The sequence below is a fragment of the Rattus norvegicus genome, chromosome 13, assembly GCF_036323735.1.
Source record: "Rattus norvegicus strain BN/NHsdMcwi chromosome 13, GRCr8, whole genome shotgun sequence".
NCBI classification, from domain to species: Eukaryota; Metazoa; Chordata; class Mammalia; order Rodentia; family Muridae; genus Rattus; species Rattus norvegicus.
Window position 1 is genome coordinate 19,155,173 of NC_086031.1, and position 20,074 is coordinate 19,175,246.

Sequence of the window (20,074 nt, forward strand, 5' to 3'; positions counted from 1 at the left end):
TGAACTGCCTGAGGATCCTGCTATACCTCTCTTGGGCATATACCCACAAGATGCCCCAACATAGAAAAAAGACACGTGCTCCACTATGTTCATCTCAGCCTTATTTAAAATAGCCAGAAGCTGGAAAGAACACAGATGCCCTTTAACAGAGTAATGGATACAGAAAATATGGTACATCTACACAATGGAATATTACTCAGCTATCAAAAACAATGCCTTTATGAAATTCGTAGGCAAATGGTTGGAAGTGGAAAATATCATCCTGAGTGAGGTAACCCAATCACAGAAAAACACACATGGTATGCACTCATTGATAAGTGGCTATTAACCCAAATTCTTGAATTACCCTACATGCCTAGAACAAGTGAAACTCAAGACAGATAATCAAAATGTGAATGCTTCACTCCTTCTTTAAAAGGGGAACAAGTATACCCTTGGCAGGGAAGAGAGAGGCAAAGATTAAAACAGAGACTGAAGGAACACCCATTCAGAGCCTGCCCCACATGTGGCCCATACATATACAGCCATCCAATTAGACATGATGGATGAGGTAAAGAAGGGCAGGCTGATAGGAAGTGGATTTAGAATCTCCTGAGAGACACAGCCAGAATACAGCAAATGCAGAGGCGAATGCCAGCAGCAAACCTCTGAACTGAGAATAGGACCCACATTAAAGGAATCAGAGAAAGAACTGGAAGAGCTTGAAGGGGCTCGAGACCCCATTTGAACAACAATGCCAAGCAACCAGAGCTTCCAGAGACTAAGCCACTGCCTAAAGACCATACATTGTCTGACCCTGGACTCTGACCTCATAGGTAGCAATGAATATCCTAGTAAGAGCACCAGTGGAAGGGGAAGCCCTGGGTCCTGCTAAGACTGAACCCCCAGTGAACTAGATTGTTGGGGGGAGGGCGGCAATGGGGGGAGGATGGGGAGGGGAACACCCATTAAGAATGGGAGGGGGAGGGATAAAAAAAGACTGAGACTAAGTGATTTAAAACCTTCTTATGATTATGTGTCCTTTTCTTAATTAATAACTCCATTAATTAATAAAATACCAAAATTTTAATTAAAAATTATATAGAACTGTGTTAGTTCTATTTAAATATCATATCTTTAGAGGAAGTTTGCAATTCATTAAGACTTAATATCTCTTTTTGGTGGCATCTGTTCTTGTATTTTCACAATTTTCATGTGAAAGTCTAATTTATGTTCAGGTAGTAGTGATGAATTTCTATGCCTGAAGCAGAATCTAAAGGACTGTTTTTTACAAGCTCATAACTATGTGACTATTGCAAGAAGAGATATTAGATGAGACTCCTGCAAGTTAAAAGTGAAAGAGGCAGCAGTGTTTTTGTCAGTTTTTTTTTGTTGTTGTTGTTCTGTTTTGTTTTGTTTTAATCACCACACATTTGTATTGACAATACATGCAGTGAGTTATTCAAGCATGTGGATTGGATTGTAAGAGACAAGTTTTATCCATGTTCAGTCAATGGAACATGCCTCTTTTTGTTATTCTTCTCTTTTCAGTGAAATTACTGTATTTTATTTGAGTTTGCCGTGATGAAACTGGAAAGGGGAAAAATGCTAGTGGAGGTCATCATAGTTTTGCTTTTGTTTTTGTTTTTTGTCTTTTTAATTTTTTTATGTGTTACTGTTTAAAGTTCTATGAGAATTATATTTACAAATGTCAACTGAACAAAGGCCACTGAAGTCCCAATATTTCCATTTTTTTCAATTCATCTGGGCAATATATAGATCAATATCTTGCTTAGACATTTCACTAGTTTCTTGTTTAGTTTCTGTGATAAAATATCCCAACAAAATCAACAAGGAAGAAAGGGCTTATTCAATTTACAGTTCCAGATTAGAGTTCATCAACAGGTAGAGAGAGGAACTTAAAGCAACTTCTTATATCTACAGACAAGAACAGAGAGAGAGAGTACATGCATGTTTACTCTCAGCTCATCTTCTCTTTTATATAGTTTATGATCTACAACCAAAGAATAGTGCCACTTACCTTTATGTTGCACCCCTCACATACAAGGGTTAATCAGGCTTACCCCTTAGCGTTGCACATAGCCAGCTTAATCTACTCAATATCTCATTGAGAATTTCTTAAAAAGTGACTCTATATTATTTCAAATTTGCAAAATTAACCATCAACAAAAATGAAGATCTGTGTTCTTCATCACTCAGAAATGTTGAGGCATTTTATTTAGGCAGTACAAATTGTCATTAGTCTTGTGTGTGTGTCTTTACTGGAATAGATTCAGTAAGACATCAATTGAGAACTGATGCCTGTTCAGACACCTTTAGCCATGGGAGGACTTACAAATCAAGTAAAGTGTCTTGCAGCGTTTTGAGCATTGGATCATTTTCTGTGGTCATGATATCTTTCTTTGTATCAGGCATAGGCTGCATCTTATAAAAGAAATACCTCCTGGCAAGGCATTGTTTCTTCAATGTCATCACATGTAAAGTACTAACCAATGAGTCCTTCCATGATAGAGTCCCAGAAAACATCAAGAGGACAGAGGATGCTATCAAGATTATTCCTTCATAATTTGTACCTCATTACTGAGTAAATGTTTCTTGTTGAACAAGTGATTTGGCTTGTGTAGTTAGTCTAATTTCCCCCTGGAGCATGCTGTTTTTGTCTCCTGAGTGATAATAGTACAGGTGGCTGCCAAGACAAACCTTCCATGTGCCATATGAATCCTGGAGGTCTGAATGTCTCATCTCACCCTTGTGCTGCGAATTAGTATTCTGGATGAGACTTTGGTAGAGAAGTAGCTGGCATAAGGATAAAATTGTCTTTGCCATTGAATAGAATAAAGTTCAAGACTGAAAGGGGTCTACACCCTGCATGTGTCACTCCTGTGTGCATAGATCAATGTGTAGAGAAAAGTCTCACATTTTCTCAGTTGGGTGTGGCATCATTTCAGATATACATTGAATACTTATGAAGATGACTATGAGTCTCATTTATGCTGTTGTTTTCTCCTGTTTCTTTTCTTTTTTTTAAAATTTCCTTTCATGCAGGCTGTTGAGCTGCATAAAATTAGCTGGTTACATTGCAACCCTAATCACGATGCAGAGGGAGATGTATGCTGTGCTTATGTCTCTGTCCCCAAACCCCCACCCCTTCTTTTTCAGTCCAGGAAAGAAACCAATGAAAATGGTGCCATCCACTTTCAGTATGACCCTTCCCACCTCAATTCATACAATCTAGAAATCCCTCAAACACATCAGAGGATTGGCTCCTATGGAATTCTACATCAGTCAAGTTAACAATTAAGATTTACTATGACATATATTAGGCTTCTTTAGGCTGTTTACTTGCTTGGGGCAAAGTAATTCATATAGAAAATATGAATATTCAAAGATAGAAAAAAGACAGGAGGGAAGAAAGAAGTAAGGCAATGAAGAAAAATGGAAAGGAAGAATGAGGAGTAACGAGATGAACCATAGCAACAGAAAATCTGTTGATGTACTCATTTTCGTTTAATCAGAGTCATATTTTGCCCATTCAGTGCAGTCTGCAAGGGAGCTAAAGGAGACTATGAGAAAGGGAGACTCCTGGGCTTCTTCAGCGATACAGACATAAAGCCCACTCTCTAGAGGCCATGGACATCTGTCCGTTCTTCCCTCTTAATAAGATAGGTGAAGGTGAGTTGAAAGTAAACCTACCAGTATTCATTCTCTTTCTCTTCTCATTGTAGATGTGAGGAGTTGCTTCCAGTTCCAGCCTCGACTTTCTCTTGTGATAGAATCTATCCTGGAATTATAAAAACTGAATAAGACTTTTCTTCCCTGTTGTTTTTTTTTTTTTTTTTTTTTTTTTTTTTTTTTTTTTTCACACACACATATAATTTTATTTCACTGTAGAAGGGTCAAATAGGCCTTATAATCCCAGAACATATTAATTTCTGTAGGTTTTTTTTTTTTTCCCTTTTTTTTTTTTTTTTATTAACTTGAGTATTTCTTATATACATTTCGAGTGTTATTCCCTTTCCCGGTTTCCGGGCAAACATCCCCCTCCCCCCTCCCCTTCCTTATTCTTCCCTGTTGTTTTGATGGAAAATTTATCACACAAACTGAACAGGAAACAAGGGGAAAAATTAAACAAATCATGCATTCAGTCAATCACTCATTAACTCACTCACCCAATCATTCATTTGTTGATCAAATAAATTAAACTAAAATGGAAATAGTGTGACTTCAATTGCCTTTCAGGAGATGACATTTGAAAATGTACCTGTCGTTGAACTCTAAACTGTGAGACACAAGGCAACAATCAAAGATTGCATCCACCAAATTTTTCTCCCTTTTCTAATTTCAAGACAAACTCAGTAAAACACAATAATTTCTAATATGGGAATCAATAGAGAAAGAAGCATAACAGAAATGAGCATGCTTCTTAAATTGACCTTGGCTACAATTCTATCAATATGTCAGTTTCAGTCCCATCCACATGCTTATACAACTCACTGTATTGGTGATCAATTTTACTATCTGCTGATAAAACTTAGGTTTGAAATGTAGGAGGTGATTTTTACTCAATTCAAGGAACCATTATTCTACTGAATTCACCTTATATCTTTGCAAATGAGGTATGCCATAGCAATTTACTTTTAGCTACACCATCCAACCAATGGCCTTTTTTGTGAAGATGATTGATGTCAGAAGCCAAGAGAATGATGAATGGGTGTGTATTTCTTAGAATAGCAGTCCATGTCAAAAAGAAGCAGATGAAGTTAGATTCTCTTTCTTGTGGTATTAGTCTCAATTATTTATTATAATATCTCAGCTCTTAGCGGTGGGAATCCTCTGAAGTGTTGCCAGTCCCTAGAACTTTTTTCATACCAGTTATTTGATGGAAAGTTTGTTTGGGTCCTGACTATAGCTATAGAAACCTTTCTGAAGTTGATTTCTTCACTTTGTGGACTAAAGGGCACTTTCTCATTCATTGAGAATTATATGAACTTGGAAAGTCTAGTATAACACGAGCATGCTTGAAATGACTATGCTAAAAGATAATGGAATTACTCTGAATCTCAGGCAACACAAATCAAGATTGAGACTTTAAAGAAAAGCTGCAAACTACTCTAAGAATAAAGCTATGCTTTTCATTTTTCTAACTGTGTAGTAAATGGTTGTGTGAATTTTCTCTGAGAGATGTATACAATTAACTGTAAATTATGATCCTAGACAGGACAAAAAACTACAAAGCACGAAAGCAATTGCACTTAACACTCCCTTATTAAGAAATATAATTTACTGTTTCTTATATGACTATAGATGAGGCATGTTCACAGTAACATGGTTGAGTCAGGTAGCTGCCTCACTGACAGTTCATTTTGGCCTAGAATATGACTCACAAAAGCTGATTTGCTCATGTCCCTGTACCACTTACACACATTTTGGGAATGGGGAGTAGGGGATAAAGGATATTCTGTTTGTATAATTGTTATTACTCTGATAACCTTTGGGAGGTACATATGAATACTTTCTGAATAGTATAAATTTTGTTTATGTCACCAGTCTTAATAAGCCTTCCTAAGAAGGAATGCTAAAATTTGCAAAAATGGCTACTCAACATCTGAAGTAAGACAAAATTCAAATTAAGATATCAGAAAATATATTACTATGACAGCAGAAATATGCATGTGCAGAGTCAGCAAATGTGGGCGGGGTATGGAAAAAAGGCAGCAAGAAAGCAGGCACACTGTCATCTGATTTGTCATTGAAAGATACACTGGAATTTTGCAAATGTTATTTTCTTTTAAAAATTGGCAACATGGAGATAGAATCTTAACATTAGATACAGGCACTTGCTGCCAAGCCTGACAACCTCATTTCAATTCCCAGAACCTACATGGTAGAAGGAGAAAACTGACTATTGTAACTTGTCATTTAATACTGCATGTTCCTGTGTCTCTCTGTGTCCATGTACATGTATTTGTACAATATGTTTGTGTTGTCTCTGTGTGCATGTGTAGTATGTATGTATATGTGTTTATGATATCTCTCTAAACCTATAGATTTAAGTGTGCATCTATGCTTGTGTTTTCTCTCTGTATACATGTATATTCATGTGCCGTTGTATGTGTAGGTTTGGCTCAGTGTATGTGTTTCTGTATGTGTATACATATAGAGATGTGCACACATGCATATATTATGATGATGGTAAGTGCCATCATAAAATTATCTAACATTTAGCTAATCTGTGTATTCTTCACAATAAAATAATCTGTTCTATAAAATTTTCTTCTTGGTAAAAATAAAACACAAACAGGTAAAAATATAGCTTTATTCACTGTGCAAGGTAATACACAATGTCTCATTTCATTTGGCTCTGTCAGCATCTGACAGGACATGAGGTTCTTGTCTAGGGAAAATCACAATGAATTTTGTAAGTCTCTACGTTGAGAAGTTAATTTTTACCTGAGAAATTGCCCCTGCAATCCTTCATTTATAAACTTGTTGACTAAGCCATACAAAAGAAAGTGTGCAATAGATGTTGCATTTGCCATCTCTGCTAGGGGAAAAATGATACTAACAAGATATAGGAAAAGTTATTCAAATCTGTGAAGGGAAGTGGCTACAGAGTATGAGAAACAGAAACAAATATTAAACTCCATAAATCTTCCCATATATTTTGTATATAATACACAGAAAAGAAATAATGGGCTTTCCGTTATTATCAGATTATATGTGGAAATTATTTATTTTGTGGATAAAGGAGACTTACTCACAGGAGTTGATACAGACATGACAATGTAATTGAGATTTGGTCTCTTGGATTGCATTTTTCTCATGACTGGAAACAATCTTGTTATGTTATTTTTTTTTCAGAATAAAAAAGTTGCCTTGTGCCTCAGTAATGTACATTTTTATTCTTTTGACTCAAGCAGTGAATGTCATATATATATACTAGCCTGGTAAACGCATAAGGTAAACTGGTGTCTTAGATCTGATAAAACATTTTGACAAAAATTGCTTAATTTGTGTTCATGATTGCAGAGAGTTAGAGTCATAACCATCATGGTAGGAACCATGGCAACAGCAAGGCAGGCATTACCCAAAGCAATTGCCAAACCTATGTCTTGATAATAAGAATGAGGCACGGAGAGCTATGTGACTTTTGAAACCTCCGAGCCAGACTCAAGTGACACACCATCTCCAACAAGATCATACCTCCTAATTTTTTCCTAGAGAGTTCTACCAACTAGGGAAGAGCATGAAGACTTAAGCTTAAGGAAGCTATTTTTACTCAAACCCCAACATACATAGGAGGGGTTAAGAAAGGTATATTTTAACTATCATTCCATTTCTAACTATCTACACTGTTTGTTATTTTCTCATGGCAGCATTTATTCTATCATACCTTCAACTTAATTCTCCCCTTCCATGTGTACATGTGTATTTTTTATCTCTGTGTATATGCATATATATTTGGATACACATATGAGTGCATGTGATCACGTGTATACCAGAGCATGTAGAGTTCTGAGAAGAGTCTTTGACACCTCCCCTAACAATAACTTGTGCCCTGTCTCACCAACACCAGGTTTTGAGTTTATTTCCCTTGTCAACCTATTTCTTGTGTAAGAAAGCAAAACGTGTATGCCTATTCTATCTACCTTGATAGGAACACATGTGGATATAATTAGTTTCTATACTAGTGTTTCTCAACATTCTTAATGCTGTGACCCTTTAATTATTCATGGTGTTCTGACATTAAAGTTATATTCAGCTTACTTCATAACTGTAATTTTGCTAGTGTTATGAATTGTAATGTAAATATCTGATATGCAGTATATCTGATATGGGGACCTGTGAAAAGTTGGTTCACCCCCAAAGGGATCATTACACATAGGCTGAAAACTGCTATTGTAAACAAAGCCATAATAGAGTTGAAGCATAGGGTGTTAAAGAGGAATGAGTCTCAGTTAAGATAGCCAGTAGATACAGAAAGAATTGATTTGTGGTTTATTGCCACAGATTTTCACCTGCTCCTTCTTCTCCCCCTCTTTACTTCTCTCTCCATCTCTTCCTTCTTTTTCACATTAGTACATTTGTCAGAAATCAAGAATTTATACAAACTCTTCACTCATCTGTGATATGACCTAGAGCTCACAGTTTGAACACTAAGTACTTGTTTTCTAAATCCAGAATGGCCCTCCACATCTTCTGGAATCTCCCAGAATTCTCAGCACTGAATATATCCAGGCTAATGAGATTTATCTGTGCCTATTGTCTCTTAGCACATATACTCTCATTCATAAGGGATATACTAGGTTTTCTATGTGAACAGAATATTGAGAAAGTTTCAATTTGTTTAATGCTTCATGGAGATTATTGAAGTCTCGTGTGACCCCTCCAGATGTCTCAGCTGAAAGTCATGTTACAGACCAATTCTGAATGGAAACTGAGAAATATTATCTACTAAATAGGATTTTTATTGATAAACACTAGACTTGATAAATAAATAATGCACCTAATGATTCTTGGCAATAGGTGAATACTCAAGGCCCAAAGGACAGCAGTAACTGAACACGCTTATTCCATGACCTACAGTAAGCTTTACTATAAACACATAGAATAATAGTTCAAATAGCTTAAACTAAAGGAATTCAATTGTCAGTTCTGCTAACAAGTGAGTGACATTGAGTTGAATTCCAACACCTCTCTTTTCCTCTTCCAGTGCATAGTCGTAGCATGATGAGTAGGATATTTGTTATAGGATTTATCCATGTGTCCTGGAAAATTTATAACAAGATGTTTCCTTTTTGTTCTTTGGACTTAAGAATTCCTCACACTAATTCCTGAGCCTGTCAGGATTGTGTGGCCTTGATCCCACACAATTATTCTCATGAGGAAGCTCATCAGAAGGGTAATTTCATCTTATACATAAGCACAAGGGAATATGTTACAGTTTTGTCTCTGAGGCTCACTGAAAGGCTCTCTTTGAAATTTGCCAGAAAGGATAATCTGACTCTACACCTTTGATTTCCAGTGAAAGACACTGTAAGCCACATAAAAACCCATATCTTATTCATGTTCAGAGACCATAACTGTGTAAATTTTCATTCTTAACCATTTTAAGAAGAGCTCCGTTTCCCTCTTAGTCTCTCCCTCTCTCAAGGCAATTTTTCTTTGAAACTTGATTTCACATATCCAAAGCTGACTTTGAACATTCTATGTAGCCAAAGAAGACCTTTACCTTTTGATCTCTCAACCTTACATCTTGAATATTGAGATTCTTGTTGTATGCAGCATGCATAGTTTATTTAATGGTACTGGTATTTGAACTCAGGCTTCATGAATGCCAGGCAACCACTCTACCACTCTACCAACTAAATAATATGGCCCTGACTTCCAGTTTCTTTAACTTTATTTCTTTCACTGCAATCTTATGAAAAATTTAGCAGAGCTGACAAATGCACTACATATAAGTGTTGCCACAAAGATGTTATTTTCGTGCGATAAAATGTTACAGGTGCAGAGAAGGAAGTTGGGATGAGCTTATGCTTCAGTTGAGTTTCTTTGGGAAAGTAACAGCATCAAGACCACTAAAGCCTGACAGGTCCAGAAATGATCATGAGCTCTTATTTCAAATAACAAAACAGGGATCATCTTGTTCTTATAAATTTTCAAGGAGGCAGGGATTAGTCTTATACCAAATGCCTTATTCAACATGCTAGACATCATCGGCATCAAAGCTATCTAATGTCCTGCTAATAGGGAAGAGGCAGCCCTTGTTTGCAGCTACAAAGGGAAGAGGATAAGCTGCCTATCTCACTGTGTCTAGGAAAAAAGTTCGTAGCAAGATATGTCCTGATTTATGGGAGAGGGGGCATTTAGAGACTCTGTGATCTATCAGTTGCATATATGTATTATAGCTATCACACTTTTCATGTTTGTCCTTTATTTTGCACGATTAGGAGGAACATCATCAAGACAAAAAGGCTTTCTTGGATGCATCCGTTCCCTACACTTGAATGGGCAGAACATAGATCTGGAGGAGAGGGGAATGGTCACTTCTGGAGTCAGACCTGGTTGTCCAGGTCATTGCAGCAGCTATGGAAACAACTGCCACAATGGGGGAAAGTGTGTGGAGAAGCATAATAGCTACTCCTGTGACTGTACCAAGTCTCCATATGAAGGACCTTTCTGCCAGAAAGGTAAGACAGACATACATGCCACTAGTGTATCTGGTTCCATAGCATAAAAAAACTATGGTCAATGATTATGTGCCCTTAGGCAGTCCACACCATTGCTACTGCAGGTAATATACTACCTAAAGTCAATGGTACCTATGCTTTCACACAATCTATACCATTTCCCCTATGTGTGGAATTGTAGTACCCATGAGGCATTTTCAAAACAATGTTCTTCATGTCCTCAAGTGCTGTGGTCTAGCCTCAATACAGGATAGGGATTCTCAACTGGAAGCAAGGATATCTGATAGGTGCAATTTTTAAAAAAAATTATTACATGTTTAAACACCAACATTTTCTTTGAGGACAAACTGAAAGACAGTTTCCAGGCTTGTGATTAAACTCACTGTTTCACTTTGTTATTTCCAGCATGAGGTTGTTAGCACTCACTCCCTAGCACTCCCTCACCAGCACTTTCTTGGATTTAACATTGTTTAACATTGTGATCTCTCTCTCTCTTCTCTCTCTCTCTCTCTCTCTCTCTCTCTCTCTCTCTCTCTCTCTCTCTCTCACCCTTGCTAACCCCAGTCTTTTCTTATCCAAAAATGGAAGTAGAAAGAGAGACATTGCACAATCACATTTGCCAATAAAGTCATCACTAACTAGACTCAATTTGTGATCACTCAATCAATAGCACAAAGTTAGGAGAAAATACATGGGAGAAAGGACTTGGAGGGGGTAGGATCAAAAAAAATTATATGCATCTCGGTTTGCTTTCTGCTGCTGTGACAAATGCCAAGATCCACTCAGGGAGGCAGGGTCTATCTGGTTTATATGCACAGTGTATCATCAAGAGATCACAACTCAGGAACTCAAGACAGGAGGGCAAGTAAAGTCTACTTAGGAGTCTTGCTTTCTGGGCTTGCTCCTATTAGCTTGCTCTCCCTGTTTCTTTGCACAACCCAGAGCCACTTGCCTAGATACTGCACTGCCTACAGTGGCCTAGCTTTTTTCACTGCTCTGGCTCTGCAATCTGTGGTACAGATGGCTCCTCTCCTAGAATCAGGTCAGCTCTGTCCCATTGCAGCTACTTACCTTCTCAGTTGTGCCAAAATTCTGGAATCTCTAAAAGAATGAAGACTATACCATAGCCAAATGCTTCCTGGACTATCTTTTGTGCTTGTGACACTACGACATGCTGCCCAACTTCATCTTCTCCCTCCATTTCTGGAGTTTCTACTGTAACTGAGGTTATACCTTCAAAAATGACCTCTACTGACCTATCATGATGCCATACTTTAGCTTGTCTATATGAGTTTTTCATTACTGCAGTTCCATACCTCAAAAACCAGTAGTGTCTGGAATATTCTTATATATTCTTATATATGGAATATTCTTATATGTAGCTTGGTGCCAGCTAGAAATTTAGCTTTGGTCTCTCTGTATTATGGCTTGATGGGCTTATCATGAGTAAACACTTCCCAAAAAATATTTTGCCTCAGTAATGGTGGACTCTTATTAGTCACAACTGGTCTTTAAAGTCCAGCTGACTAGCTTCTGTTATTTCAGAGAAACATAACATTTCCTCCAAAGATTGTTACTGCAATATATCACAAGATCATTTAAGATAGAATCTCTCCTTTGTCTGAAATGTAAAAGCCTAGCCTCCATCATCAGCTTAGCTTTCAATATCATGTTTCAGATTCATGTCAGATAGCAAAGTATACTCTGATCAGACAATTTTTCAATCCTCCCCAAAATAACATGTTCAGGTCTTTCCAAACAATATTCCGTAAGCCTTTCAATTTCCATTTCAATGTACTCTTCCTTGCTGTGATAAATACTATGAACAGAAGAACTTAGGGGAGCAAAATGGCTTATTTGACTTAGACATAACAATCTTTCATTAGAGGATAGAGCAATGACCCAAATCAAGGACCAAGAAGCAGGATCCGTAGCAGAGACAATGGAGGAATACTTGACGACATGCTGGCTGTGACATCCTGGTCCTGATTTCTTGGGTAATTCGGGACCACTTGCCCAAGGATGGCACTGCCAACAGTAGGCTGAGACCTCCTATATCAACCATTAAGAAAAGTCTTCCATAGATTATTCTACAGGACAATCTGATGGAGGCATTTCTCTATTGAAGATTCCTCTCCCTGGTTAACCCTGACCTGGGACAAGATTGAGAAAAACTAACAAAGACATAATATATGGCATTCTTAAAGAATAAGAAAATACATTTTAACCTAATTTGAAGACAAAAATGTTCTTAGTTTTCACAAGGAGAGACCTCTCTTACCAATCTCTCAAAATTTGGAGTGCATCCTTGAGTGGTCCAATCATTACCAGAAGCACATACAGATGCAGAGGAACAGACAAGAAACTTAGGTATATAAACAGCTTATTGTAGCATTTATGACAAAAATCTTCTAATGGTGGGAGGGACTTGGACAGTGGCTCTGCCTGTACTTCTTAACATCCCATAACAATTCTTTAAGTTCAACCTCATTTTTATAGGTTCTCTTTTCTGCAACATTTGTATTTATTTTGACAATACTGCCATAACTGTTAAAATACACTTTCACCATTTTGATCCATAAGATAATAAGCACATGTATTCTCCCTAGCCTCTTAAGTATCCTACATACTCCACAGTTTCTAATTTCTACCTCTATATTAAAATTAAATGATCTCCCCCAACACACACACACACACACACACACACACACACACACATACACACACACACACACACACACATAAGCAATGGGTGTAAGATGACCTTCTGGATAATATATTTGTCGTGACATTTGGCTCAGAGAAAAGTGATGTGAAACTAAAAAGAAGAACCATGTGCCAAGATAGAGTGCTTGAGCAGAAGGGTGTTCTCTGCTACAGTGCTCTTCTCTGCTTCATGCTGCAGCACCCTTTGTCAGGGATAAGGTTTTTAAACATGTGAAATATCAAGAATAAAATTAAGGAAATGTCTTCCATTACTAGTACTTGGCCAAATTACAAACTTTCTATTCCTGGTAGTGCTATGACAAAAGGAAGAAGTGTTCTTCTAGACTTGTTATGCTTAGTTTGCTAGAACCCCAGGAGACCTCTAGAAATTGTGACACTGATGTAATATACAAAGAGTTTTTATTATGGGAGCCCTGACCTGGTTCACTGTCCTTCTTGCGGCTCCAGTTAGGAGAACAACACCTAAGTCTAATGATTTGATATAGATAGATCAATTAGATAGACAAACAAACAGACAGATAGATATAGGTATAGGTATAGGTATAGTATAGGTAGAGGTAGAGGTAGAGGTAGAGGTAGAGGTAGAGGTAGAGGTAGAGGTAGAGGTAGAGGTAGAGATAGAGATAGAGATAGAGATAGAGATAAATACAAAGCATAAAGTGTGGCTCTTGACCCCTGTCATTACGTGATTGGGTAGGGGAAATTGAAGTGCTGTCCTTCAAACCTGATAGCATTAGTTCAGACAGGGAGGCAAAATTGTGCAGCTGGAAAAAGAGCTTTTTGACCTGGGAAGAAATAACTTTTTCCGCGAAGAGACCAATGTGTGTTTTAAAGTGGTAACAGCTGCCTGAGATACTTAATTGCCTCTTTCTCATAGCTCAAGAGTGGGCTTTATCACTTCAAGGATAGTAACTCCTGCCTTGTTCAAAGGTCGGACCCATCTGCACTGGCAGAGTGCTGTCACAAAAGAAGTATCACAATATTCGCAATATTTGGGTGCTAGATTGGGCTCCTTTTGCCTTCCCTCTTCAAATGCCCAAGGCACATATGTTGGGGAAAGGGGGAAAGGGGATACTAATTGCTCTGGCTCCATGCATGGGCAAGAGATTATAGAGATGGGGGGCAAGTTTCCTGTGTTTCTTCAGGCTTATAATTTCAGAGATTTCAGCCCATATCCTTGGCTCTGTTGATTTGGATTTCATGTTGATAAGGGACCTCATCATGAGTGAATGTGACAAAGAAAAATCTATTTTTTACAGCATTTGTGAGGCAGTAGTGAGACAGGCAGATGTAGAGATCTCAGGATCTCCTTCAAAGACATGCTACCAATGGCCCAACTGCTTTCCAGAAAAGTCTACTTTCTTAGACTGTTTGTAAAGATTGAGTTTCATTTTTAGGTTTCTGATATAAACTTATGCCATGAGTGTGAGGAAGCCAAAGGAGGCCAGAAGAGAGAAACAGATTCCTTGAAACTCATGATACAGGTGGTTTTAGGTGTTTAAGAGGGCACTAAGAATGAAATTAAAGTGCTCTGGAGGAGGAAGAGCACTTAGCCTCTGATCCATTGCTCAGGCCATGTGATGCTCAATCGCACTCAGGGATGGTGCCTTTGATTTGTTTGATTTGCTGTTTTGCTTAGGGCTTGTTCTTATTTAGATTTCATTCTTTAAAAGAATGATAAAAATATCCTTCTACTTATGTAGCTTTTTGATTTTGTTCATGCTTAAAACCTTTATTGTTAATGTAAGTGAGTCTTAACTACTGGGAGACCTCCCCTCCCCAAGTGAGACATAAGAATGGAGTTCAATGCAAATGCAAGAGGTTTCTTTTGAATCTATTGGCTAGCAAGCATATAACACACATTCCAACTCTATCTGCGACCACAATATCAGGTGACTATCAATCTGCAGTTTTTCAAGGATATTCTTACTCTTCTGGAGAACTGTGGGTGGAGAATGGAACTTAGCCTGGCCTTGACCTGAGGCAGTGGGTTGAAGGCTGGAGAAAGTACCTAGGGATTTTCATTAGTCTTTTAGAAACACTTCAAATTCAAAGTCCCACCCTCCATCTCCCACCCCCAGCTCCCAGTTCAGATGTATATTGTCACAATTTAAATAAGCAGAGTTGCCTCAAAAAAGCAGAAAAGGAAGCTACTGAGGGGAAGACTGGAACTTTTATATGTATATGGAGGAAAGTGGGGACAGATCTATATTCATCATATGAGAGGGAGTTCACAATATTTGTCTTTCTGAACCTTGCTTATTATTTTTCAGTCTTTTAAGCTAATGATGTGCAATTGCATGCATTTATCTGAGACTCACATAGTTTTGATCTTTAGAGCTAAATGTGCTCTCAGGATAAACATCTCCTGTACAGTGATTCAGAGAGTGCTCTGTACTCAAAGTGGGCTAAACCCCCACCCCAGAACTGGAATGGGTTTGATGGCTTCAGGTACTTAAGAGTAATCTTGACTGTAAAAAACGTTAAGAGGCTTTTAACAGTCTATTGCATCTCAAAGGAACAGAGGAAGGCTACCTGCCTTAAAAGCCTCCAGTTAATTGTTGTAATTCCCTAAGGCCTAGGTGAGAAGTGTGTTTTTATGCTTTCCCCTCGGTTAAATTGAAGGGGGTAGTGGCAGGGGTTGCCGGAAGGTGTATATTTGCATCTCAAAGGCACAGAGGAGGTTAACACTGACAGGATACCAAATGTAAAAGTGGCTACTTAAATCATAAGGCTTGGGTGGAAAGTGTGTTGGTGTGGTTACTGCTTGCTTTAATTGACAGGAGTGGTGGAGTGGGATGGGTTTGGGGGGCAGGGGAAGCAGGCTGCTAGACCGTATGACCTTGTAAATCTTTTTGTCCTGGCTGACATTCATTCTGACATAGGTGTGTACACCCTCTTTGTTAGTCAGCATAACTGTAAGGAAACATTTGACAGAAATTAATTTCAGGTTTTCATAGTATTAAAAAAATGTATGCTGCCCTAGTTCCTGTTGCTCTAACATTCTCATCACAACTCACAGTCTCCTTCCCAAACACCTCCAGGCCACTCCTCCTTTGGTCTCTGAATCTGCCTAGCCAGGAATTCTCATATAACAGAACCCTAACACATGTTCCCTACTTTTATTATCTTTCTCCCATTAGATAATGTTATCACTTCATCCATGTTATAGGAATTTTTTTATTTCTTTTGACAAAGCATTTTCTGGGTATTCCCCAGTTTTCTTTCCTGTTGATCTATTCATGATCCCTGGAATGTCTCCATTTTCTGATATTTATGAATAAGACTACTAAGAAAATTCATGTGCATGTATACAAGGGCGCATGCTTTATTTTGTTTCAAAATGATTTTTAGTGTATTTATTCACTAGGGTGTGTGAAGCTACTGTGAGGTCCATATGTATCATGTGATCCTATGGATGAGAACCAATTTCAGAATTTTGTTTCTTTCATCTGTAAGTGAAGGCACAGTGAAGAATCTATGGAAATGGCTGCCCCATGGGGGAGTGTAATTTTATTGATTGTAGATAAGAGAGAGAGAACAGACAGAGACATTGGGAAGAGTCCAGAGAAGAGAGAAAAAGAAGCAGACAGGGCTGACCAGGGCCTGTGCTGTCTCTCCTGCAGGGGTAGGAGAGTGGCATGGAAATGTGGAAGGAACAGCAGGGACAAAAAAGGGAAGAAAAGAGGCATGAGCAGGGTGTGTGTGTGTCACAGGATTGCTTGCTAGTTTTCTAATCTGTATTAGCCAAAGAGCTAGGATTGTAGAGCAAGTAAAATGGACCAGTGGACCAGGATGCTACTGTGGGGTTTGAAATGTATAATAGGTATAAGACAAGACTTTGATAGACAACCACATATGTTGATGGAACTGGCCCTCTCTAGCCAGCAGAAATCTGTTTTTGGGGAATTCTGCCTATGATCATTGAGCTTTCCACTAGAAATTCTCCTAGAGTCCAAATTGAGCTTAGGATAGACCAAGTCTCTGGTCCTCCCCTTTGGGGGAATGCTTGGAAGTTTTGCATTTGTACCTAACCTCACTGTGTAGCATTGGGAATAAAACTGAGGCACTTGATTGGTGAGTGACACATGGACATACCTGCTGAGTCATCTTGTTGCTCTATGGTTCATCTCTTGAGGAACTGCCAAATTGTTTTTCAAAGGGGGTTGCATATTTTCCATCCTTACCATAAAGGACAGAACCAGTGTTTCAGTACACTCACACAGCAGTTAGTGTATGCCTGTCTTGCAGCATACATCCTACTTTATGGGAAATGGGAAATGGTGCCATACCATGGCTCTGGAGTGTACATACCTAATGACTAGTCATGCTGAAGATTCTTTCAGATAATTACTCTGCATTTCAATGTTCTTCTCTTAAAAACTGTGTATCTAATCCTTTTGCAGATTGTGATTCTTGTTGCCATTTAGTTACAATTATATTTGTCTTCTGAATATATGTTCTTATAAAAATATAGTATGCAAATTTCTCCTACCATTCTGTGGGTTTTCTTCTCACATTACTTATTGTTGTGTTTTATAAAAAATGGAGGTATGATGGAGTGGGCCAGGTGTCTTACTGGGCCCTGCCAAGGTATCAGCCTGAGCAATCAAGCCATGTGATAGAATGAACATACAGGAGGTTTATTGGTAGGAAGGGAGAGGGTCCTGGAAACGGGTAGAGCAGAGGAAAGGGAAAAGATAAGGAGAGAAAGAAAAGAGAAATGAAGAAAGAAAGAGGGGGAAGAGGCTGACTGGGGACATGGGAGGATGGGGGAGGGGCATAATCGGAAAAGGTGGTGCAAACTTTTTTTTCTTTTTTCAAAATGTTTTCTGCCTTTAAAAAATTTTTATTTATTTTTACACTCCAAATTTTATTCCCTTCCCGGTCCAATCTCAGACTTCCACATCCCATTCCTCATCCCTTCCCCCCTGTCTCTCATCCCACCCACCCCACCTGACCTCTAAACTCCCTGGGGCCTCCAGTCTCTTGAGGGCTATGTGTATTTTCTCTGGCTGAAACCAGACCCAGTAGTCCTCTGCTGTACATGTGTTAGGGGCCTCATATCAGTACTTTTCTTATAACAAGCTAAGCTACTACCTGGCTGCTGCTAGATTTTTTTTTTTTTTTTTTTTTTTTGCGCAGAGCCAATAAGAAATGATAGCATTTCAACATTTTGGTTTAGTTAAATGTGAAGAACTAGTGATGGTGAGGCAGAAATGGGTCTAATGTTCTTTAACTTCTTCTGATGACTCTGGGGTAAAGCTTGCATCCTTTGGAAACTTAAGAAAATTGGGATGCGGATGCTCATCAAAGACTGAAAGATATGGCGGTTTCTTGCTGACAAAGGTTTGTGGAACAATCTGTGGCTACGAAAATGCAGGCCTTGTAGATTGGAGCACAAGTGGGTTGCTTCTCTGGAGCTGTCCTAGGTACAGATTTTGAGTAAACACATGGAATTGTAAAGGTGCCTAAACATGTATACATATATAGAGGCAGAAAATAAAGTAAGTTAGAAGAAAAACTTTTGGTTTCACGCACATTTGAAACTTTTAGGTAATGGTCTTGTTATTTTGGGACAGATGTCATTCAGACCCTAAGAGAACACAAAGGCCATCCCATGTTACTGTATCCTGCAAAACTCTCAATTAACATAGATGGAGAAACCAAGATATTCCATGACAAACCAAATTTACACAATATCTTTCTACTAATCCAGCACTACAAAGGATAATAAATGGTAAAGCCCTACATAAGGAGGCAAGCTACAACTTAGAAAAAGCAAGAAACTATTCATATTGGCAACAAAACAAAGAGAAGAAAAGTACACAAACATAATTTCACATCCAAATTTGAATATAACAGGAAACAATAAGCACTATTCCTTAATGTCTCTCAACATCAATGGTCTCAACTCCCCAATAAAAAGACATAGATTAACAAACTGGATATGCAACAAAGACCCTGCATTCTGCTGCCTACAGGAAACACACCTCAGAGATAAAGACAGACACTACCTCAGAGTGAAAGGCTGTAAAACAACTTCCAAGCAAATGGTCGGAAGAAGCAAGCTGGAGTAGTCATTCTAATATCGAATAAAATCAATTTTCAACTAAAAGTCATCAAAAAAGATAAGGAAGGACACTTCATATTCATCAAAGGAAAAATCCACCAAGATGAACTCTCAATCTTAAATATCTATGCCCCAAATACAAGGGCACCTACATACGTAAAAGAAACCTTACTAAAGCTCAAAACACACATTGCACCTCACACAATAATAGTAGGAGATTTCAACACCCCACTCTCATCAATGGACAGACCATGGAAACAGAAATTAAACAGAGACATAGATAGACTAAGAGAAGTCATAAGCCAAATGGACTTAAGAGATATTTATAGAACATTCTACCCTAAAGCAAAAGGATATACCTTCTTTTCAGCTCCTCATGGTACTTTCTCCAAAATTGACCATATAATTGGTCATAAAACAGGCCTCAACACATACAGAAAGGTAGAAATAATCCCATGCCTGCTATCAGACAAACACGGGCTAAAGCTGGTCTTCAATAACAATAAGGGAAGAACACCCACATATACATGGAAGTTGAACAATGCTCTACTCAATGATAACCTGGTCGAGGAAGAAATAAAGAAAGAAATTAAAGACTTCTTAGAATTTAATGAAAATGAAGGTAGAACATACCCAAACTTATGGGACACAATGAAAGCTGTGCTAAGAGGAAAACTCAAAGCTAAGAGTGCCTGCAGAAAGAAACAGGAGAGAGCATATATCAGGAGCTTGACAGCACACCTAAAAGCTCTAGAACAAAAGGAAGCAAATACACCCAGGAGGACTAGAAGCCCAGAAATAATCAAACTCAGAGCTGAAATCAACCAAGTAGAAACAAAAAGGACAATAGAAAGAATCAACAGAACCAAAATCAACAAGATAGTTAAACTCTTAGCCAGACTAATGAGAGGACACAGAGAGTGTGTCCAAATTAACAAGATCAGAAATGAAAAGGGAGACATAACTACAGCATCAGAAGAAATTCAAAAAATTATCAAATCCTACTACAAAAGCCTATATTCCACAAAACTTGAAAATCTGCAGGAAATGGACAGATACCCGGCACCGAAGTTAAATCAGG

General features: G+C 38.2%; 1 protein-coding gene across 5 annotated transcripts in view; it reads left to right on the forward strand.

The window, feature by feature from the left end:
* The window catches only part of Cntnap5b (contactin associated protein family member 5B), a 903,457-nt gene that overhangs the window by 776,918 nt on the left and 106,465 nt on the right, over positions 1 to 20,074 (forward strand). For all 5 annotated transcript variants that reach the window (XM_063272213.1, XM_063272212.1, XM_017598777.3 and 2 more), the window contains one exon: positions 9,954 to 10,193. In XM_063272213.1, coding sequence (XP_063128283.1) covers positions 9,954 to 10,193 — 240 coding nt within the window. The remainder of the gene's footprint in view (positions 1 to 9,953; positions 10,194 to 20,074) is intronic.